The sequence below is a fragment of the Trachinotus anak genome, unplaced genomic scaffold, assembly GCF_046630095.1.
Source record: "Trachinotus anak isolate AG129_WGS33_773 ecotype Australia unplaced genomic scaffold, CSIRO_AGI_Tana_v1 ptg000013l, whole genome shotgun sequence".
Lineage (NCBI taxonomy): Eukaryota > Metazoa > Chordata > Actinopteri > Carangiformes > Carangidae > Trachinotus > Trachinotus anak.
In genome coordinates, this window is record NW_027273864.1 from 12,625,296 (window position 1) to 12,648,606 (window position 23,311).

Below are 23,311 nucleotides of genomic sequence, written 5' to 3' on the forward strand. Positions count from 1 at the left end.
AGGTGTGTTCCTTTAAAAATCATGTCCAGTCAGCTGAATTTACCACAGGTGGACTCCAATCAAGGTGTAGAAAGAGAAATTTTAGATTTACCTGAGCTGAAATTCAAGTGTCAAAGCAAAAGGTCTGAATACTTACTTTAATGATATATTTCAGTTTTTCCTTTTTAATAAATTTGCAAAAAAAAAACAAACAAAAAAAACAGAAAATTGTGTTTTAACTTCACATAGAATGTGAAAAATTGAAGGGGTCTGAACACTTTGTGAATTCACAGTTTTCTGTTAATCTAATGAAACTTCAGCCACCTGTGCTCTTGTTACTCTCCATCACACATGGTACAGGTTTTGTGCTCTGTCTGTTCTGCACTCTCTGGCCCACCCTGTTGGTTGGAGCATGTCAGTGGACGCACAGTGATGTTTACAGTTGGGTTTGTGTTTATGAGATGCTGCTTGTGTTGTCCGGTTTGTTTACTCCTCCTGGTGGCCACTCTCTGTATCACAACACATGCTGACCTCTCTGAAGTCCTGCAGGAATGACACAGGCTTACCTTTGAAAAGTTACCATTGAACCATCCGTTTATCATTTAATGAGGTTTTTCTGTTCTTTGAGCGGCTGTCTCCTAGACTGTGATGTCACCATGGGGATGAGTTGATCAATGAGAAAGTGTATTTTCTGTATAAAAGGTTTAGGACTACAGCTTTTAAGAGTGCTAAAATCAATCAGTTGATATCGGCAAAACTCTCGTCCTCAAGAGAGCTCCAGTTACAATGAGACCTCCACCAGTAAGAAATTTGAGACATTTTTTAAATTGTAGAAATCCCATTTTTTGATAAATCTCATTCTACACAGCTTTTATAAGAAAATTAGGATTTTCAGTACATTATAAATAAAGTTTATTGATACTGAGGTGAGGTAAATGTAATTTAAAAATGTATTTCTCAAATAGAATGCAAGTATTAAAGACATTTCAGGTGAACATGATTTTAATATGTTCACCTGGTCATGCAGCACTAGTCATATTTAGGTTAAACTGAGCCATTTTAAATGAGGTTTTACCTGTATAATATGACTCAACAGGAGGTTTAGAGGAAATATGTTCCATTTTCCAATAACATTTAGCCTCACCTCACTTTTAACAGTGGTTGTCTTGATTGGTTTTCCTTAATCACAGTAGTTAGAAACTGCAGGAGTAGAGCATTTATATGACAAGTGGTACTATTCAATTGAGAAGTGGTTACTGGTTTCTAGGGTATTTTCTTCCACTGTGTATGTGCATGTACGTATGTGTGGGTGGGTATATGTGTGTGTGTGTGTGTGTGTGTGTGTGCTTATTCAATACCACTACAGAAGAAACAAAGATGCAGCATAGGACAGTGTAATAAGTATTTTATTGCATTTTATAATGCCATTGTCAATAATTAGTACAGATTACATGCAACTAGACCTACTGTACAGTTTTTTTATTGTCTGCATGGACAGACACAAGAAGATTCAGGTTACAAATACACAGATATATGTGTGTGTTTTTATACAGCATGAAGGAAAGGGCAGTGACTGGCATTACATGGCTACCCGGGGTGGAGGGTCAGAGGGCTGGGCTCCACTGTCTGTCTGAAGCCACCACCCAGTCCCTGTCCCCACCTCTTCCTCGGGTCACACTTTCAAATAACAAGAAACAGAACAAAAACCAAAGGATAAAGAGAGGTAAGCAGGTAAACTGAAACTAAGAAACAATACAGAGAGTCACTGCTGAAAATGTACACACATTCCTAAGGTTTAACCAGAGGAGAGCTGAAGTGGTAGTTCCATTGGATTCTGGCTGTCTACTTGATAATACCATCAGGCAATGCTCCACTTTGAGAGTCCCTTCCCCCTCACGTGACACCTCAGAACTGTCCAATCACACATCAGGATTTGGGCTACCTGCGTCCTTTGAGTCACTTGCCAGCCAACAGGATGCAGACTGGTCCCACAACACCAACACGTGGATGTACGAGAGATAACAGCTACCAGTAAAGGTGATCAGTGAAGTCGATGGAGAGTTTTGGAAGTAGCTTGGTTTTTGTTTGGTTAAGGTTGTGGCATTGGTTTGGTTACAGTTTGGTTACAGTTCAGGAGTTTGGACTAAGCAATGTTTGCTTGCAATGCCTTTGGTAGTCAGAGGATGAACTGCATCTCTGAGAGCCATTCCACATTTTGGTATTAGGACTACGCAAGAGGAGGAGTATCAAAAATGCAGCAGTGTCAGTCTTTGATCTGCCTTTGTGGGACTGGGAGATGAGGTCTGTGACTGGTCACCACCAGCTAGGTGTGTGACTCAGTGACATCCTCATGGCGCCTGCAGATGATTGACAGCTCTGCGGGTCGGAGTTCAGCACAGGAATGACAGGGGTAAGGGATCAGAGGGAGGGGTCACAGGGAGCTGGGACACTTATTGGCACCTGAAAGGACCAACAGTAATACCTTTCTAGAGCTCTGCATTTTTAAAGCAAGAGAGGGGCTACATATTCTTACATTTTTTCCTCTTTCTCTTTTTCTTTTTGGAGGTTTTGGTCCTGTCTTTGAGAAAAAGTCCTTCTGAGGTATCAATACATAATGAAGTAACTTTTTAGTTTGTTTTCCATTTGTTTTTTTCTTTCCTTAAAAATGCATAAATGCAGTACAGAGACAAAAAAGTATCAAAATAGACCTAGCTAAGATAAATATACAAACAGGTGTTACCTAAACCACTGATCTAACTTTTATTCTTTTAATTTTTTTTTTTTTTTAGAGATAATACACTTAAAAAATCAGCGTCCCAGACGTTTTATGAAGAACTGAAAAAATGGAAACAAACAAAACAAAAACAAAACTATTAAACCAAGATACCTGCAGCACTTAATATGATAAATACATATACTTCAGCATTAGCAGTACAGTATAGGAATCAGAGCTGAAAGCTTTACAATAGCTAAACAGGTGCAGAGAAAAAAAAAAACAAACCCCGAAAAAGAAGAGAAAATCAAAGGACAAAATGGGAAAGAATGCCCTGGAGAGATAAGTCAAGCATTAATATACAAGAATACATCATGTTATGCCAAGCTGGAGAAAAAACAGAAGTGTTACATGGCGACCTGTGAACAATCTACATCTTTATAAAACAGCTTTGTTTACAGGTGTACCTTAAAGCACAAGTCAGAGATCATCTATGTACTGTATGCAGCAGTTCCTCTTGTTTTGGAAATTACTAGTAGTAGTGATGAGTTTCATTAAGTGTGTGTTGCTCTTCTCAGCGTCTCTGTGAGTGTTTTGGTGAAGGGGGTACTGCTGTGTTGTGGGTCTTTGGATATCTGGATGGTCAGAGCCTCTGTTTGCACTAACCCATAGCCCTGCTTCTATGCTTCTTTTACGTGTGTGTGTGTGTGTGTGTGTGTGTGTGTTTGTGTGTGTCCTGTTGGCACTGATATACTCTGCCCATCATTACCCCTGACAACCAGCTCCCTACAACACCACATAACCATTAACGACCAGTTTCTCATTGGCTGAGATCATTACTATGCACACATACAGTCAGAGCACACAGTTGAGAGGCTGTTCAAATAGCTCTGTGCTAATCGGGTGCAGGAATATGGTCAGTTTTACACAGCTGATAGAAAACTTCTCATATATAGCAAGCACTTCACAACACACTTCAAGACAGAGAGTGCTTTAGATGTGGTTTAAGGAGAGGTAGTCATTTTTAAATCCATGAAAAGTGAAACGTCTTTATGTTTTTGGGCTCAAGCAGATGTGTTGGGGAGTCCGGATCACCAAATAGGTTTTTTTTTTTTTTTTTTTTGTCACTCATACAGTAAGTGTAACACAATTTTGGCATTCATTATTATCATTGAGGAAGAATGGAGAAAAGAAAGTATTTTAGAGAGTTCAGTCTCCCATTGGCTATGTGTTGAACTGTTTCGAAAAGGAGGTAGTGTTATTTTTGGTTTTTATCTCGTTTCAAGATGTCTGCCACTTTGTACTTTGTTAGAAATCAGTCTCTAATGTGACAGGAAACAGTCCTGTTTGAACACAAAGTCATCAGAAAGGTTCTTTCATTAAATAAGAAAACTTGTCTGAAGTGCAAGAGATAGTTTGACAAAAAGTATGAATATATGAACCCAACTTTGAATTACATGATGTCCCTTGGCTGTTGTCCTCTTACATTGGTATATTTTCATTGTTTTTAGTTGTTCCCTCTTCATTGTAATATTGATAGATATTTGGATTTACTGCTCCCTTTTCAAAGATGTGACTTTTGTTACCACATTACAGTAGACTTCCTCTTCCTGTAAATACTACACACACATCAAGAGGGCATGTTTGTCTCCTAGATTTTTTTTTGTTACAACAACAGCACCAGAAAGATATCTTGTAAAGCCAGGTGTTTCCACAGAGCCCAGTGTTTTCATTCTGTTTAACCTGTCTTTATGTTGGCATCTCAGATTATAAGGTACACGTGTTCATATGCCTCAAGAGTGCCTCGTTTTTAGGCCTGCTAATACAGTAGTAGGGCCAGTCCTAGGATTGTGTTTGGAACACAGTTGAGCCTGAGTGTGGGAGAGTTTCACCTCTTAGTGCTTTTTTCTTTTCTCTTTCTTTTTGTTTTTCAGAGGAACTGTGCGAGGTTTTTTAATACTACTTTTTGGCCTCATACCTAATGTGAGTCATTCGTAACCACTTATCATGTAAAAGCTTTGATGTCTCCAAATTCTAGTTTGCTTTACCCACTTTGGTTTTTGGAATGGTAAGCACTGTAAGTCATGTATAATTTCAACACAATAGTTATATGAATACAATAATAAGAATTCAAACTCCTGGTTTGTTGTCTTTTGGCCAGTTCTTCAAGAGGAAAAAAAAAAAGAAACTCAAATAAAGGGCAAAATAAACTACAGGGTTTTTGGTTTTCTACATATTTCTTTGGTTACCTGTAACAAAAATAAAATGGGAATAAGCAGATAACAGATTAAAATAAATGTTAAATTTGGTATGGCACTGTAGAGAAAAGTAATGCTTTTATGCTCACGGAAAACAAACAAAAAAATAAATCTCACGTGCTATTCCTTTAACACAAACTCACACAGTGAATTGCAGATAGCTTCTACACAGTAACTATTACAACCATAGAGCTTTGAATCTGAAGCTGAGCAGAGTTGCCACATTTGGTGTCCCACAGAAAGAATTCCCCCTTATTTCTTAATCAATTTGGACACAGTTCCAGGCAGAACCTTTGTGGGATGAGGTATTCTCTGACTGCAGTAATAATATATATATTTTTTAAAGCATTATGGATATTTCTCAACTAAATACACAACTGAAAACAAGTGAATGAGAGAGAATTAACACAAAAGATTCAACTGTTAAATAATCTGTCTGGATAATGGCAACTTTAAGTGCTATTTCCAAATTTCTTGCCTGCTACACTTGGGACAGAAAGGGAGAGGGGCAGGAGTTGGGGTCAGGTATCACAAGTTGGGACAATACTGCACTTTCTCTTCTTTCTTTCTTTTTTTTGCCAATACTTATTTGGAATGGTGTGAACAACCAGAGTAAATCAAACAAATTACAATACAAAAACAAAAACAGCATCATTAGAAAAGGTTTGTCGAAACAGAACGCCACCGTGGAAATATTGATCCTCAAAAATGAACAATGATAAGAACATCATCAACGTAACATCAAATTAAAAAAAAAAGAAATGACAAAAGCTACCACACATTTTTTTTCTTGTTATATTCCATAATCATCAACAGTTTTCTTTTTTAGTCACAATATTTCTGTAGATGTAGATTTCCTCCCTCTTTTCTCTCTGCTCCCTCTGTTCTTTTCTCGTTCTTAGAAGTGTTCCAAGCTCACCCCTCCATTCGCACATGGAGGAGAGGAGAAGGACAGCACCAAATGGTCCTATTCCTGCGTTCTTTTTTGGGGGGATGGGATGGGATGGAGGTGGGTAGGAAAATGTCTTCTTTTTTTTCTCACTTAGAGGCAAAGAGTTTAAAAGCTGTCCGTCACTAAGTGTCTTGCTGGGGGCAGAAGTTTGGGCAGGGACCAGGGCCACACTGCCTCACCGTGGGCTCACACACAGACGTGGAGACAGGAGCCTGATCTGCAGAAGTGTTGGAGCCCTGTTGGAGGTAATCTTTAAAAGCACTCTTCTTTCCTTCCTTTCTTCCGTCCTTCCTTCCTTCCTTCCTTCCTTCCCATCTCGGAGCCCAACAGTTTCATTTCAATCAAATCAAAGAAAATGAAAAAGCAAGTGATTGACTCAAAGAGGGGGAAGAAGGAGAGGTATACTGCACAGCCCCTGATGACTGCTCCAAATCTATATACACATGATCCTGTGTGTCTTTTTCTTTCTAACACCCACACACAAAAAACACCTGTGTGTCTTCTCAACTTATGATTAGACACGGAACGTCTAGCCAGGCAGCCAGAGACAACAGTGAGGAGGGTGTACGCAGAGCGGTGGGGCGAGGAGGAGAGAGTGTGTGTCCACGCCTCGAGGGGTCTCTACATGGAGGCTGATGTTACCAGGGAGGAGAACGGAACATGGTTTGACGAGTGAATGAGTGTGTCTGTGTGCGTGTTTGTGTGAGTGTGTATGCATTAAGTGGTGTTACACCTCTGAGCCAAGTGTTGGAAAAGAAACACATGGAGGTAAAAGCAGTGCTCCACAGTCTTGTTTTTGCGTCTGAAAGTAACGGAGGTCATCTAACCCTGTTTGGAGTTTCTCAATGTCGTCCTTGGTTGCTTGCATTTTCTTAAAAACAACAAAAAAAAAACATTCTCTTTTTTTCTCTCTTCTCTCTTTTCTCATAAGTGTACTGTAGCTATCTTCTCCTCTTCACACTGACAAGAGGGCGCGGGGATTGATCTCACTTTGTCCCGTCCCTCTGCTCCGTCTTGGATCCGTCCTACTCCAGCTCCTCAGTGGGAAGATCCTCCTCCAGATCGCGCTCATCGCTCGGCAATGGCAGGCTGTGTGTGACACCAGCAAGGAGAGATACTGGCCGACTGTCCTCCTCCACCTCAGTGGGCTCCTCCTTCACATGCACCTGGTGGCTGGAGGAGAAAGCAGACAGACATTAGCAAGGTAAGGGCTAAAGTTTTAAAGGAAGATGCCAAAAGCAGACTTTCTGTATTGACCCTGCTGCCAAATACGCTGATGCTAATTGTGCTGGCAGTTGATATGTCTCTGCTGTCAAGTCAAGTTACAAGTAGTGCAGGTGTAGCAACCAAAACACAACAGTGATACTTTTAATCTCACCAGTATTGTCTGATTCAAGAAATTATGGTGTGGTTACACTTGGTGAGTGAACTTTTATCTGTTCAAAATGAAGTCTTTGGATTATCTGTGTAATTATATCGCTACGTTTGGACACTGTCATTTTTAGATCATTGTAATATCATGTTCTGCAAAAAAATTAATGCAAAACTGGGTTGGTTTTTTTTTAAAGTGTAAAAATAGTTTTCCTCAGGGATGACATTTTTGTATATCATGTTTAAAAGCATCAGAACCAGCACTTAGATCATCACAGGACTTTCAATCTCTGGTAAAAACCAGTGCAGACATTCTTGAATTCTGGGTTAGCTGCCTCTTAAAGCAGCAAAACAAAGACTTCCTTTGATGCTTTTAGATCCCGTTTTAGGTCCTGTTGTGTAAAATTCTCTTACGCTACATGTAAGTGATTTCTCTGGTCAGCAATTTTTCATAAAGATAATAATAATAGTGTCAGTATCGCCATCATACCTTCATTGTTGTATGTAGATAATAGACAATACTGATTCGCTGATAAAGAGGACACTATCAGTCTGATACATTCGCCTTTGTGAACACAGTAATTGTTAATAAGCTCAATGAATGTGCACAAGTTAAAGCAGTTTTGTGTTGCCTGCCTGGACTGTGACGTGTGTGTGTGTTCGTCGATAGAGTGCGTACCTGTACTGGTGAGGGCTGAGCGTGGGGCTGCAGCTGCCGTTGCTGTTGACCTGCTCCACAGTGGAGCTGACATCATCGTGGCCCACATGCAGCATGTTGAGGCTGGCTGCAGACGGAGTGGTCACCAGGGGAGGACTGTTTAGCAGGGACAGACTGCTCTCTGCCAGAGCTGCCTACAAACACACACACACACACGTACACACACATAGAGTTGCAAAGTCACTTTAAATCGGAGCTGGGTTACATGATATATCAAATTAGAGCTAAATGTGTTGAAATGCTAACTCTTATTGACTTTAATTTATTTAAACACTATTCTCAAAATTTATCCAGACTCAAAATTTGTTTGTAAGCTCAGCTGACACATAACTAGATGCAAAACAAAGTATGATAAATGGACCTAGCTGCAATGAATGATGGAGAGTTTTTCTTAATGTACTGATGAGAGCTCTTCCACATGAGCGCATTTGATTCCACTAACGTGCAAGTGAACTCAAAAAACCACTAGGGGGCACTTATACACAGTACTTTCCCCATCATGGCGTGTACTTTTACATTTAAGTCCCTGTCACGAGTGTCCGTGTGTTCACATGAAAAGTCTCAACAGGAGTGTTAAGCGACACTGAGCCACAACCTCAACTTAAACACACACAAACAGTGAAACATCAGTGTCCGCAGAGGAGAAAACAAGTGAACCAACAGGGGCAGCGACTGGTGCCGCTCTAAACGCTCACATCCAGCTGTTGTGTTGGAGATGTGAGTTGGACCCCATTGCCCCTCTCACACAGGAAAAAAAAAGGGGGGGCAGGGGGGACAAATGGAAGGGAATTCTCACTGGCTCAGAGATGGATTTTCTGGGACAGGCGATAATTTTATGTGCTAACCTTAATTGACAAGTACTTGACGCTATAAATCATCTCAGTCACAAAATTGCATGTGTGTGTGGGTTTGGCATGGGAGATGAGTTTTGTGTGTGTGTGTGTGTGTGCAGAGGTGGGGGTGGTGCATATGTGAGAAAGTGAGGTGGGAGGTGAGAGTGTGTGTTGGGGTGGGAGAAGAAGGTGGTGTGAACGTCGTTAGGGAATCTGCTAATTATAAGAGGGAATTGATATTAGTGCCCTTGATTGCAATTGGCTGCTCTGTGTGTGTGTGTGTGTGAGTGTGAGAGAGCGAGAGAGAGAGAGAGAGAGAGAGATAGGAGAAGGAGAAGGCATTCCTTACCTGGTAGCTGGCGTTTAGGGATCCAAAGCCCAGGCCTGAAATCATGTTTTTCACCAGAGTGGGACTTCTAGACACACACACACACACACACATGCACACACACATGCACACACACAAAAGGAGATGAAAGAGAGATTGGTGAGAAATCACAGATTAAATGCACGTGTTGAAAGATGTCACCTCAGCCAAAGCGCTCTGAAAAATCTCACAAATATGTTTGTTACAAGTGGAAACACACACAGACTGTAAACAGATGCTAAAACACACATATGAAAGTGTCTGATATCTGGTGTGCAGGTGTGTGTGAGTGTGTGCCTGTGTGTATGTGTATGTGCGTAATTATCCCTGGATTCTCTGGCGGTTGGAGAGAACATCTGTTTACATATGCTAACAAGGATTTTTGCTCTCTTGCATCTCACACAGCTGCTTACTAATGGTGTCGACAAACAGGGAAAAACACATGTGCGCACACACACTGACACACACACACAGACACACACGCATACACTCACATAGTACGTACACGATAAGCCAGCAGCCCTCTGTTTTTTTCAATGATTGCTGAGTTGGCCTCTTGGTAATAACAGAGGGTCCATTTAGGCAATCATAGTGCCAGCACCCATAAGCTCACACTCACATCTCACTCAACTCAAATTTGTGCATGACTTGATGTGTGTGTGTCTACATGTATATGACTGTATGTGAGTGTGTGTACATGTATATGACTGTATGTGTGTGTGTGTACATGTACATGACTGCCGGTGTGTGTGTGTGTACATGTACATGACTGTATGTGTGTGCACTCTTACCCGGTCATCTTTGGTGGTCTCCTCTTTTGGTATTCAACTTCATCCACAGTCCACACGGCCCCCTTCACGTTCTCAACGCGAACAAAACACTTGTGCAGACTCAGGTTGTGGCGCACAGCATTCTGGGAAAAGGGAGACAGAGAAACTAAGAGCTTTAATATGACTGAAGATCAGCCAACAAGACTTAAGCATGGGAATTTCAATTTAATTAATTTAATATTTTTTGATTTTTATTTAGTTCCTACATTCGATTTTATTTGGTTGTAATCTTTTTAACTTGGACTATTTTTTTTATTACTATTTGACCATTTTTATGCCTTTACTTAGCAAGGACAGTGAAGACAGACAGGAAATGTGGGGAAAGAGAGTAGAGGATTGACAAGCAGCAAACAGTCTGGTCAGACAGGAGTCAAAGACAGGAGTTTTAATACAAAATTAAATTTGCCTTAAATTATCTGTTCTTTCTTTACTCTCAGCTGATAAATATTCAAGCCTACTGAGCAGCTTGGCTCATATTGGGAGCACTCACCTGAAAACCACCATCTAATGCAAAGAGTACATGAAATAATTGTAAAGAACATTCTGAACCTTTCCTGTAAAGTGACACATTTAGATGGAGAAATTCCTGAACATGGTTTGTTTAAAATATGCATCTTAACTTGTCACAATATTCCATGAATTATATGTTATGCCATCAAGAAAGTGTGTACATACAAAGTAACCTTTCATCAGCTGAACATTTTTTTTGTTCTTTTCCCTGAAGTTGTTACAAAGAGGGAGATAAGGACACTCACTCAGCCTGTGCTCAGTACAAACAGTGGTTTCCAGCATGTTGTTGGTTACTGTATGAGTAGTGTGACCTAAGAATAACGATCCTTTTTTTACCCATCACTTTCTATACACACACACACACACAGTGTAGCTCCATGTACAGTGCTAATACAAGGCAGCAGTTCTCTAGTAGCGTTATTTTATCTCTGAATTTTTCTAATCAGTCATCATCAGCACACACACACACACACACACACACACATCCACAGGCAGTCAGACAGGCAAGCAGGCAGGCACACCGCTATCTTCGTCTCACCCCCCCAGGGACAAGCCTCCCTTTTCATCTGCTATTTGTAGTTTGTTCATGCCCAATTTCATTACCAATTTTAATTCGTCTATAATTAAATCCTGCATATTCTCTCTGACACGCTGTTCTAAGCCGAGAGGGAGGGACAGGCCAGGCATGCATCACTCCTCGCCGTAATTACACACACAGATACACACACACACACACACACACACACACACACAAACACACACACACACACACATAAACACACACGTAATTACACAAGCCATAATCAGCGGAGGAACCCTTTCTCCCCCGCATCCCCTCAACCCCCCGAGCTGTGATGCTAAGTTTTGTAAATGAGTCTGACCCCAATCTCTGCCCGCCACCCTGACAGTGCAAACACACACACACACGCACACACACACACTCACACGGCAGACACCAGTGCTATTGCAGTGCTATTTGCATTCGTCTCCGTGATGAAAGCCTAATTCTCCCAGTTAAAACATTAGCAGTCATTTACAGTGGGTCACAGCACATGTGCCACTCATCTCCACTCCCTCTGGCTGAGAGGGGGGCGGAAGCTAGAGGCAGACATTTTTGGTAGAAAGATAGAAATGTGTATTATAAAAATAGAGAAAAAAAAACAGATGTTAAATTTCTTTCATCACAGGTGTTACTGGAAATATGAATGTCTTTATACTGTAAATGTCTGAGCATTGTGCTCTGGCCAGTTTGTGCTTCTGTGCTTCTGCTTCTTGTGAGCAGGCAAGATGATAAATGAATAAATGAATAAAGAAGCATGAAATTTGTGATGACTTTACAAAAGGTTAGTGTGAAACAGCAGTGAAAGAAGAATTCAGATTGCTATCTTAAGTAAAAAAGGCAATGGAGCAAATACTAGTAACAGTAACAGTACTGCATGAACAACATTTCTTAGAGATCACTTTATTTTGTACTTCATTAAAGAACTCTTGGAGTTCAAACTGAAGCATTTTATAAAGCACTGATTGCATTTTTTTAAAAATTCTTATTGTATTTTATTCTTTTCTAATTTTTCTTACAGGTGGGACCAAAAAAGTGCAGCTCCTTGAAATAATAGTCCCCTCTCATTTCTCCCCGTCTCTCTATCATCTCTTCCTCATTGTCTGTCCCTCCGTTTCTCTGATCAATGACTTCCACTCCCTGACACCGCTGCTCTCCTCATGAAATATAACGGCTTATTAAAGGACATACATCTCTACGGCTCTATTTGACTCACTGAGCTGCTATATAAATACATAAGGCCATGCCGAGCTATATTTAAAGGTCTGCAAGGCCAACGGCACAGGAAGCAGACACCAGCCATTAATAGTTAAAATTCATAAAAGTCAGATGAGGAGGTAAAGATATTCCTGGCTGCCCTGTCTCTTTACCCCCTCCACACCACATCATCATCCCTTCTTAGTTTAGGGCTATTAGAGGAAGGCCAGGGTCTCTCCTCACCCCTCCTCCTCCACCATCTCTCTCCCTCCTTTGCTCATTCTCTCACTTTCCCTCTCTCTGGAGGAACTGACACTCAAATTAGTGTGAGGTTTCTGTAGAAATGGGTCAGCACCTACAATGGTGGGATCAGGCCAGAAGTATGTGTGTATATATGTGTGTGTGTGTGTGTGTGTGTGTGTGTGTGTGTGTGTGTGTGTGTGTGTGTGTGTGTGTGAGAGAGAGAGAGAGAGAGAGAGAGAGCGAGACAGAGACAGAGATGAGGACGGAGAATTCAGTGTGTATGATCCTGAGCGGTGTGTGTGTGTGCACCAGCTTTGCATGTGCATTTCTATAATGAGGACATATAACGGCTCGATGTGGCTCTACTGGGCTAAGTGGGGCCGACTCTCAATGTGCCATGCTCAAGCTGAGAGAATTGTTCAGGGCAGAGAGGGACAGAGAGGCAGAGAGAGAGAATAAGGGACAGAGTGAGAGAGAAGGAGAGAAAGAGAGCAGTAGGAAAGTGTCTCGTACAGTAAAGGACAAACAGCCATTAACTGTCAAGTCAGTCATATCTTTAGGAGCAGAGCAAAGTCAGCTTTTAAATGTGTGTGTTATTGTACTTGAATCATTCTGAGAATAAGTGTTACATTTAAAGTGACTCCATTTTCCACAAAGTGAGCCATTTGGCCTGTGTTTCAAATAACACTGCAAAACCTGCCTACAAGTTTTGTTTCTTTCACTGTGGTCTAACAAGTCTACTTGGGTTAGGGGCTTCATCAGTGGGCACAGACCACAATTATGTTGCAGGCAATTAGCTCAGCTGATTAAGTCCGAACCGCAGTCGAAACTTTCATTCTCTAAATATGGTGCTGCTCATTTTCCCCATCATTTAAACAACTCCACACTAGTTTGTTAATTGGTTTGGTTCCTATCCTCTCAGTTTTCTAGAATAATGTTTTGTAGCAAATACTTCAGGTTAGGTGAAGGGATTGAGGGATTATTTTTGCGTTAGTTAGATATAGCTGAAACAATGTCCATTGAAGGATGAAGTACAAGTAAGAGTGTACATATGTTTTGCCTTTACCTTCCATGTGGCTGTGTTTCTCCTGAAATAGGCAAACTTTCGTGTAAACCAGTTGTAGATTTCATTGAGAGTCAACTGTCTGTCTGGGGACTCCAGAATGGCCTGAGGACAGAAAAGGGATGGGACAAAATTTAGAGGAGAGCAGAGATGGAGAGGAGTGATGGTGACATGGATGAGTGGAGAGACTTACATGACGTATAAGAGAGGCGTAGGTAAAGGGAGGCCTGACATCAGCGTTCTTGTAGAACTCACAGTTCTGAGCCAGCTCTGAAAAAAAAAAACAGGCAAGACAATCTGAAATTAACTGATGTGAACTAAATATCATAAGTTTGTAGAGTAACATGTGTAAAATGTCATCCAAATGTATATGAAAAAAATAAACAGTATCAATTATTAAATAAAGAAATCCATATATCTGCTTGTTTGATATTATTCTTTGCACAGATTAATTGAAAGACCTTTGCAATGTCCTATGTTACAAAGATATTTATTTTTCTTTAGAAATTATGGAGAAGCCAATCATATATTCCTTCCTTCCTTGTCCACAATTTCACAATAACATTTTTGCCACAATAATGTGAATGGATGTAAATGAATGTGACTTTATTCTAAGCCATATACTTAAAAATGAATTGCTTGGATACCTGGGAATAAAACTAAAAAACTGCTACAGTTTTTTTTTAATGCAAGAAAAACAAGGGATGACATCAATTGCATCTTTGTTTGAGCCACGAATGAACGTGACAGCTGAATAAAGACATGCTGTAATTTATTGCTCTTTCAGGAAAAAAAAAAAAAAAGGCATGAAAACACAGAAACAAGTCCTGTAAGAAAAACCTAAAACACTCCAATGCTGGATTTAAAAAACCATATACAATTTGAGTTTATTATCAGTTAATTATTAGATGGTACATGATAATAACATAAATTGGAAGGTACTGAGTGAGTGTGGGGATCAAAGATAGGGGGGATACATGACTGAGTCTACCTGAGGCGATGGGGGTGCAATACTTGTCGGAGTTGCGCCTACGTATGGGCCCGACACCGTGCGTGTGGGAGTGGGAGTGTGTGTGCAGGCTAGAGGAGCTGATGACCGAGGGTCCCTGGCGCAGTGGGGTGATGGGGGTGGCAGCCGAGGTGGGCGGGTGGGGAAGACCCTCTGGGTAGGCATCGCTGTCCCGCTTTAACAGAGAGCCACTGGAAGCCAGGTTCAGCTAGAAAGAGGCACAGACAGACACAGAGAAATTAGGGTTTTTTTGTTCGTGTCTTTTTCAAATACACACAAACATTTCACCCTATCCTCATAAAACTAACTGAACCGTGGTTTGATAGTGTTTAGTGTGATACTTACAGTGTGTATCAATTTAGCTTGTGGCGACTGAAGCCAGAGTTTCTGCCCAAAGAGTGGAGAATTGTTTTAGTCCAGACATCAAATGGATTTTTTATATGACTAATGCTTCCCTCATGTTTACTTTAACGCTTCACCATCTGCTGAGTGCTGCTGCTGCTTACAGGGAAGCATCATCTAGATAAGACCAGGGTCTCACTGGGATCAGGTGATATCAGGTATATCAATGCTTTTGTATCATAATACATAACAAATCTCTTCCTGGGAAGTGTTTCTAAACAGATTCGTCTATTAGTCGTGTAAGAATATTAAGACATTTGAGGCTTGTACCTGAGTGAACAGTCCTGCTCTGTCATACACAGACACAGACATGATGTAAATACACAGGTCAGCCAGGCCATGAGCCTCCGCTACCTTTCTGATAACAGAGAATTGTTCCAACCATTAACTTGTCATTATTTCACCCACAGCACTGCAGGGAGTGGTATCCAGGAAGCACTACTGACGTTAACTCACATCATATAAAAAAATAAAGCCATCAGAAGTCTCTGTATGAATTTCTGTCCCTTCCATTTCCCTACAGGAACCTACTGTACATCCTTGTACGGAACCATACACGCGCGCACACACTGAACATGCACATATATTTATATACACAGCGCTGGCTGCAATTAACCCTGAGCTTACAAAAACAAAACCACACGACAGCATGTTTGTAAGAAGGGAACACACACATGCACTCTGCGGTGGCAAAGTCTTCACGGACCAATACAGCCCAATTAGGCAGAGCCTTGCACACATATTCACACAAAACCAGCACTCCCAGTCTCTCTGGGACAGCCGTTGTAGGGCTGCTAGTTTAGGACTAATTAAAACCACAGTGTGTGTGTGAGTGTGTGTGTGAGTGTGTGTGTGTGTACTGTCTATATGTATGTAAAATGTGTGAATCGCCTCCTCTTTACTCTGCCCCCTCTCTGTACCATTTAAGCTGACTGGAGGGGGCGGGGCTGTTTAACAGGTACTTCATTAACGCTGCAACCCTGCCACATCACCACGGCAACAGTCGAACCCTGTTAATTGAGGCCAAGCTTTGTTTCCATTCCTGACGCTCCTCCCCTGCCCCTCCTCCTCCAATCCCTGACCCCGAGGCTCGTCTCCAGTGGTGACAGAACACGCCTCTTCCTGATTTCCCATTAGATGTTAATGGCAGCTGATCCCCCTGCGATCAACACATTATCCAGACACACAAGTACACACAAATACACACATGCACACGCACATTGCCACTCGGCTGCACCCATTTATATCCCCTCAAATTAAGACACTCTACCTCTAATTGACAATTAATTTCAACATCTTCATATTTTAATAAGACTCCTCGTCAATCTGAATAATGAAATATTCATTAGATACCTAATAACAACTTCGCCAACCAGTGTGGGCACACACACACACACAGACACATACATGCACATCACATCAAATTTATATCCCTTTTGTGGGCACACACTGAAAACGTTGTGAGATTGCTTTGGCTGTTTTCACTCAGGACTTCCTCTGAGGAACGAAACACACTGTATCATGGGAAGTTTAAGGCAGAGGGCAGAGAGAGGGAAGGAAACAAGGAGGACAAAGAGAAAAGGAGTAAGGAAAGGCACAAGAATAATTTATTTCTAAATTATATAATAACCCTCAGTGGTCAATAGAGGGCGCAGATATCAAGCTAGACAGGAACAGAGGAACGTTAAATCCCAAGAAGGTTAAGAGGTGAAGAAACTGAAGAAGAGGAGTTTGTATGCAAATACGATGAAGCTTGGGTCAGAGGGTGAAGGAGGAGGTTTTGGGTGCCAGTGTGTACTCACAGGTTGGTTAAAAGGCTTTGGCTCTGAAGGGCGCATGTGCAGGTGGGTCATCATGGCCTGAAGTCGCTCGCTCTCTTTCGCCAGCTGTGAAACCACGCAGGGATAGAGATCAAGATAAAAAAAACACTTTTTCTATGTATATGGTATTGACACAGAATTACAATTACAATTACACCTCGGGCAGAGAGAGGAATATGAGAGTCAGCTGCCTCGGCACCCAGAGCTCTCTCACACTCTTACACTTGCCTGCAGACACACTTGTCCGTTTGACATTGTTAACTGCCGTTTAATGGGTTCTGCTACAGCCTGTGGAAACACTGCATTCTGCGTGTGTGTTTGTACATGAGTGCAAGCATACACACCTGTAGCCTCCGGAAACAACGGATGTAAACTAAGACTGTTAGTGCCATGATCGTACTCACACGCGACGTGTGGCAATGTGTAAAAATAAGAAACTTAAACACAGTGTCCGTGTTGCTGCTGCTGCGTGTGTGTGTGTATGACTGTGTGTGTGGTGGGTAGAGGAGTGGGCTGCCTGTGGACTGCTGAGGGATGAAGTGACATGTTAGGGAGAGAGAGACGGCTGTCCTGATGTGATGTGACACCAGCTGCCTCTCTGTCACTTTGTGTTCCCTGGTGGTGGCTTCTGGGGCTCAGCTAAACGCTGTTTACCACCACCACCAAACACAACGCTAACCCTAATTCTGAACAACGCACACACACTCACACACATACGCAGTGATGTGAACAGAGTATCCAGGACTGTTTTGGAAACTATGTCAAGATGTGTGTGAAGAGACATGTATCTCTGCTTTGTTTGGAACTTTTCTTACACACTGTTTGAGAACAGAATTTCACTTCTTACCCAGTGCTGGTACTTTGCTTTTGCTGGGGCATTCAGATGTTTCAAGAGCGTTGGGTGCATGAACCACTTTGAGAACAAGAGAGGCCATGCAGCCCGGCCCTCCACTTTCTAGCTCGTGTCTCTCTCTCTCTTTTCTCTTCTCTCTCTCCCTCCTCCCTTCTCAGCCTCGCTCTCTCTTGCTGGTGACCAGAGCAGCTTTATAATTGGAGCAGCGATGGCAGCTTCCCTGCCGACTGCTCCTTTTAAATTACAAGCTCCACTGCTCTCCATAAACTCTGCCCTGCCTCAGACAAGTTACTGCCACCGACTGGCTGAAACAGTCTTCATGATTTTGTTTGTGAGCGGATGAAAATTAAGTGTGTGTTAATGTGTGTGTGTGTGTGTGTGTGTGTGTGAGTATGTTTGTCCAACTCACCTGTATCTCCAGCTGCTGAACCACCTGCATCTGGACTCGGCACTGGGCAGTGCTGCGGTCATCTAGGGCGTGCTCATTGTTCAAGTGCCTGGAGGGAGGAGAGGGGAAAAGCAAAAGGATCGGCATCATTTTGGAGAAATGAGTAGATATCTACAAAGAAAAAAGCATCGAAGATCGAAGTGCTGCTCTTCCCAATTCAATAATGATTTCTGACTCACACGTAAATCAGTTGGTAAATCAATTAAATGGTCCTGAATGATGAGGTAACAAAACTCAGCTCTTTCACTTTTATTTAAACTGAGTTATGAGCTGTTTCAGCACTATAAAAATAAATCATAATCTTGGAGGTTTATTTTGTCTAGTGAAGGACGCAGCAGCTGTGTTTTGTGTGTGTATACTTCATTGGTGCTCAGTGAGCCATGATCCAAGACAACCACCTGGATATGAGCTCATGTGTTATAGCACACAGCCTTATCTTAAGACTTTCTCTTAGCTAAACTCCACTCCACTTATTAACACCGGTGTGTGTGTGCATGCATGTTCGTGTGCACAGATGTGTGTGTATGTGTAAATGGTGGCGCTGTTTGTTTCCTCCAGTGTGGGAGGACCCGAGACCTTCTGATCTTTCCCAGTGCACCCCTCCCTGTCTCCCTTCCTTCATCCCTTTCTCTCCTCTCTGTCATCGCCAAGGTTATTCGCAGGTTGCTGCTGCTTGCCCAGTGTGCATGACTGTGTGTTTGCCCATGCATATTGTGGTGTGAGATATATCAGAGAGCCGGTATATGTATGAGTTTCATGATATCATGTGGTGTTAACTTCTAATCTTCATAAAGCCGCTCTTCTGACTTGTTTATTGTGAAAATGTACTTTACAAAGGGAGGGTGTGTGTGCATGTAATACATGACTATGTGAGTTTGAGTGTGTGTGTCTTTAAGAAAGTAGAAAGTTAGGCAACATCAGGCAAAGGCTAGAAATGAAACGAAAACAATGATGTCATGGCATGGCTAATCCAGGCAGATAGACGGCTCAACACAAGTGCACGATAATAATAACAAAAACATGATCTCACCCCTCTTTCTTTCTTTCACTCTCTATCCAGCTCTCTCTCCCCCTCTTCCTCACTTTTACTTCTGTCCACTCTCCCCTTCCCGCTCTTCTTCCCCCGCAACTCCCCAAATGCCTATGATTCACACTCATTCCAACCAAATCTGCCCCCCAAAACCCTCCCCTCTCTCTATAGCCGGGCCATAAACAGTAGCAGGGTTTTTTTTTCGATGTGTCCCGACAATGAGGCTCTGTTTACTCCTCTGAGTGCTGGCAGACAAGGCTTTAACCCACATTACACCCAGCTCCACCGACCACAGCCAGAGTATTATACCAGAGGACAGGCAGAGGGGGAGGGGAGGGGACAGGGGGAGAGGTGGGCAGAGAGAAGAGGAGAAGAAAGGCCTGAAACTGTGGAGTGTCCCCCTCCTCTGTTCTTCTGCTCTACCCTTCTCTCTCCTGGGGCGATGACTAAAGCTGGCTAGAGGGGAGCGCACTGTCGGACTGACGGCATTATCTGTCACTGCCTCTGTTTTTTTCATCTGCCCCCCTCTCCCTCTCTCTCTCTTACACACACACTCTCTTTCACTCTATCTCTCTCTCTCTCTCCTTCCATCTGCCCTGGGGCTACGTGAAATGAGACACCAAACAACAGCTTTCCTCTCCAAACTTTCCCAGCCAGCCTACAAGCTTTGATCTGACTGTCCGATGCCATCACAATCACTACGCACACTTCTGTGATTATGTGTGTGTGTGTGTGTGCGCGTGAGTACATGTTTCATCACCCCGGCTTATTAATATCTCCATTGCTCAAATAGCTAAAAGTTCCACATAATTAAAGTGCGAGTTTGTTTAGGGCTTCATTAGAGGCTTGTGAAGCCTTTGTTAGCAGCCGCAGTGCCACGGGGAAGTCCACCGTACCGTGTGTGACAGAGGAGGAGGTAGCAGAATGTCAAGGCCAGATACTGCATCAGCATCCCCCAATGACTTCAAACTAACAAATAACAGCTACGAAAGACTTGCAGAGGGAGGAGAGGAGGAAAACAGGAGGAAGATGTAAGCAGAGTGGGAATGACTGAGAGAGAGGTTGTTTGATATCTTCACCATTCCTGTGGAAATTTGCTTATGGATGAGCTAATTAAGACAAATTTTCTATTTAAGTATAAAAACAATCTGTTTGACCCTTCAAAGAAAAAACATACCAAAAAGAACACAAAGACACAGATTCTGAGAAGGAAAGTACTAACACTGACGCACATATTTAGATCACTAATTCCTGTGTGTATTACGGCAACAAATAAATGGAGATAAGTGCACTCACAAACAGCCAGTAAAATGCGCATTAGCTGAGAGAAAAAAACTATTGAAGACGAGGATAGAGTTGTAGTGGGAGGCTGAAGAGTCCCTCAGAAAACAAAGAATTTACACACATAACGCGTGTGTGCGTGTACCTGCATGTATGCATGCATGTGCCTCAGAGCAGCTGTGATGCAACAGATTGTAACTGATGAATTAGTAGAACGAAGACGAAGAACTCCAGTGATGTATGTGACTGGCACTCCACATTTAGCACATACTGTAGCTTCACTTTGTTCTGCTTCATCTCTTGTGCCTACAGGTAATCTGAATCAGAGAAATGTGTCAACTTCCTTTCTTTCCCGTAATAATACTAGAGGCTAGAGCTGTTGAGCTTTCTTAAGTACCAGGCATTGTGTTTGTCACCAGTTGCTGATGAAATTAAAGGAGGTTTTAATGTGATCTTCAAGCACGGTTGGTGGTTAATGAGAGTTGAGTTTGTGACTACAAACATATTGGGACAGCAGCCAATAAGCTCACACATTTACACACCACCACCTGTAACTGAAAACAATGCACATGGTACTGTAATCAAAAAATGATGTTTCAAAAAGTTTGGCAAGGTGTATGAGAAGGAGTTGGGAGATATTGTCCGTAATAAATAGAAAAACAGACACTTTAACAAGAGTAATGGTCAAAGCAGGACCTCTGTCACTGTTATCTTTTTCTAGTTGCAATGTTAAAACACAAAAATGCATGAAAAAGCGGTCATCCCTATAACGCACTAATATATATCTTTTTCAATCTAATGCATTATTTTCATCTATAACCACGACCTACGCATCATTTCATATCTTTTTGTGTGATTATTAACTTACTTGATGAACTGTCCCATGTCCTCACACAGTGCTTCACAGCCAGGCCACTTACACTCTCCATGGCCGTAGAGAGGATGGGAGCCGGCGTGTTCCTCATGACTGTGGACAAAGAGACACGCAGACAGTCAAATAGATGTTGGATTTTCTGTAATTTTTTTTTATTATGTACATAAAACAAACAGCAAATAAAGGCAGATACTTTCTCGGAATAAGAAGCAAAGCGTTAATATGCCACACTCTCCTGCGCAAACACACATGCAAAACTAACTGTAGCAACAGGAGCAACATCAATACAGCCATCTGAGTCTGGTTAGCAGTCATTAGTTTGTACAGTTCACAAAGCCAAGTGTGGAGAGAGGAGGATAGAGCAGAGTGGGGTCAGTTACAGAAGCCAGGCAAATAAGGGAATTGGTCCAGCAACCTCAGAGGCACATTTTGAAGTCCATGACCTGTCTTTCTGTCCTTGGCGCGTGTGTTCTGCGTGTGTGTCAGCGTTGGTGTGTGTTCTTACGTTTCAGGAGTTGACACAGAGTCGGCACAGGACCAACCAGCCATGACTGATTGGCGGCGGCTGCCGTCATGTGCTGGTTGTTCTTTTGTGGTGAGTTCATGTGTGTTTTTTTGTGTGTACATCTGTGCATATTTATGACCGTGTGTGTATTTGTATGTGTGTGTGACGATGAAAGACTGGGCCAGGTTTGGTTTGGGCCCTGGGTAAAATAACTGTATCCGTGCGTGTGTGTGTGTCTGTGTGTGTGTGTGTGTGTGTGGCAGGTCCAGTAGCACATGTGGTTCAGACCTGGACCTTCGCCGGCGACTGCTGTCTCCACATATATTTACATGACTGTGTATGTGTGTATTTGTATGTGTGTGTGTGTGTGTGTGTGTGTGTGTGCACGTGTGTATGTGTGTGTGTGTGCACGTGTGTATGTGTGTGTGTGTGTGTGTGTGTGGACTGGGATGGGGATTCTCCCAAATCAACATCAGAAGGTTGTCTAACAAAAACCATTTGTCTCACAGATGGAAACATGTCTCTCCCCCTGTCTCTTTGCTTTTTCGCCTCTTCCTGATCATATGCGCAGGCTGAGGTTGGAGCTGTGTGTGTATGTGTATCTGCGCGTGTGTGTCTTGTGTGTTATGTGTGTGCTGGCTGTGGTTGAGTCAACTCAGAAGCAGCTCAGACAGCAGACATGACAAACTGCTGGCAACCACATTCTCCTCCACATCAGCCGTGCATTAGCTTAGCAGGCTAACGCACTAATGCTACCCCCTTCATGAGCTACTATAGTCAAATCTGTCGGGATACCGACAGCACAATGTAGCTGTGGTGTGACAGTGTGTGACATATTTGATCAATTAATAAAACTCTTTTAATTAATACTTTCTGACCCGTGCTGACCCCCTCCAAAATGAGATCAAAGGTGAAGGTCAACAATGCCCCTGGAGCAAGCTGTGAATCAGTGCTAAAGGACACGTCAGACCACCCTCCTATAGTGCGCCTTTCTGTCTTAGTCTTGTCCACTCGTGTGTGTATATGTGAGTGTAAATGTGCTACTCACTGGCTGCTGGGGGGTTGGCTGCCTTTGGAGTAAAGTGGGACATGGTCATCTCCGCTGTCTGCCTTGGTGAAGGAGGATATCCACTCAAACAGTCTGGCTCTTAAAGACGAAGACAAGCCCATGAGCAGCCAACACAGCCATGGGACAACACAACCCTTACACAGTGTGCGCAGTGCAAATACACCTGGCAAATGCTTTCCTGATTTAAGCTCACACAACCGCCACAGTCTCTTTCTGTTTTGTCTTCCGCATCCTCTCCTCTCCTCTCTGTACCATACCGGCATGTGGTTGATAGCATACAGGCAGAACAAACAGAACCAAACAAACCCCCTATCAAAGGACCTGGGACACATTTACACCCTGGTGATGTGTGGTATACCGCATGTGCATGTTTACGTGTGGAGACATAGAAGAAGAGCTAGAAGCTAAAAGTTGCAATGTCGAAAAT

The 23,311-nt window shown here is 42.4% G+C and overlaps 1 protein-coding gene across 4 annotated transcripts in view; it reads right to left on the bottom strand.

Moving 5' to 3' along the window:
• Nucleotides 1-5,511: 5,511 nt before the first annotated feature.
• Nucleotides 5,512-23,311, bottom strand: part of foxp4 (forkhead box P4) — an 89,611-nt gene continuing 71,811 nt past the window's right edge. The window contains exons 8-19 of one of the 4 annotated variants that reach the window (XM_071493815.1): nt 22,864-22,962; nt 21,305-21,403; nt 18,087-18,174; nt 16,807-16,890; nt 14,948-14,989; nt 14,585-14,810; nt 13,787-13,863; nt 13,597-13,698; nt 9,983-10,104; nt 9,174-9,240; nt 7,953-8,125; nt 5,512-7,075 (exon numbers count right to left, since the gene is read on the bottom strand). In XM_071493815.1, the coding sequence (XP_071349916.1) occupies nt 6,928-7,075; nt 7,953-8,125; nt 9,174-9,240; nt 9,983-10,104; nt 13,597-13,698; nt 13,787-13,863; nt 14,585-14,810; nt 14,948-14,989; nt 16,807-16,890; nt 18,087-18,174; nt 21,305-21,403; nt 22,864-22,962 (1,327 nt within the window). In that variant the 3' untranslated portion in view covers nt 5,512-6,927. The remainder of the gene's footprint in view (nt 7,076-7,952; nt 8,126-9,173; nt 9,241-9,982; nt 10,105-13,596; nt 13,699-13,786; nt 13,864-14,584; nt 14,811-14,947; nt 14,990-16,806; nt 16,891-18,086; nt 18,175-21,304; nt 21,404-22,863; nt 22,963-23,311) is intronic. The other 3 variants (XM_071493816.1, XM_071493817.1, XM_071493818.1) reach the window with 3 other exon arrangements.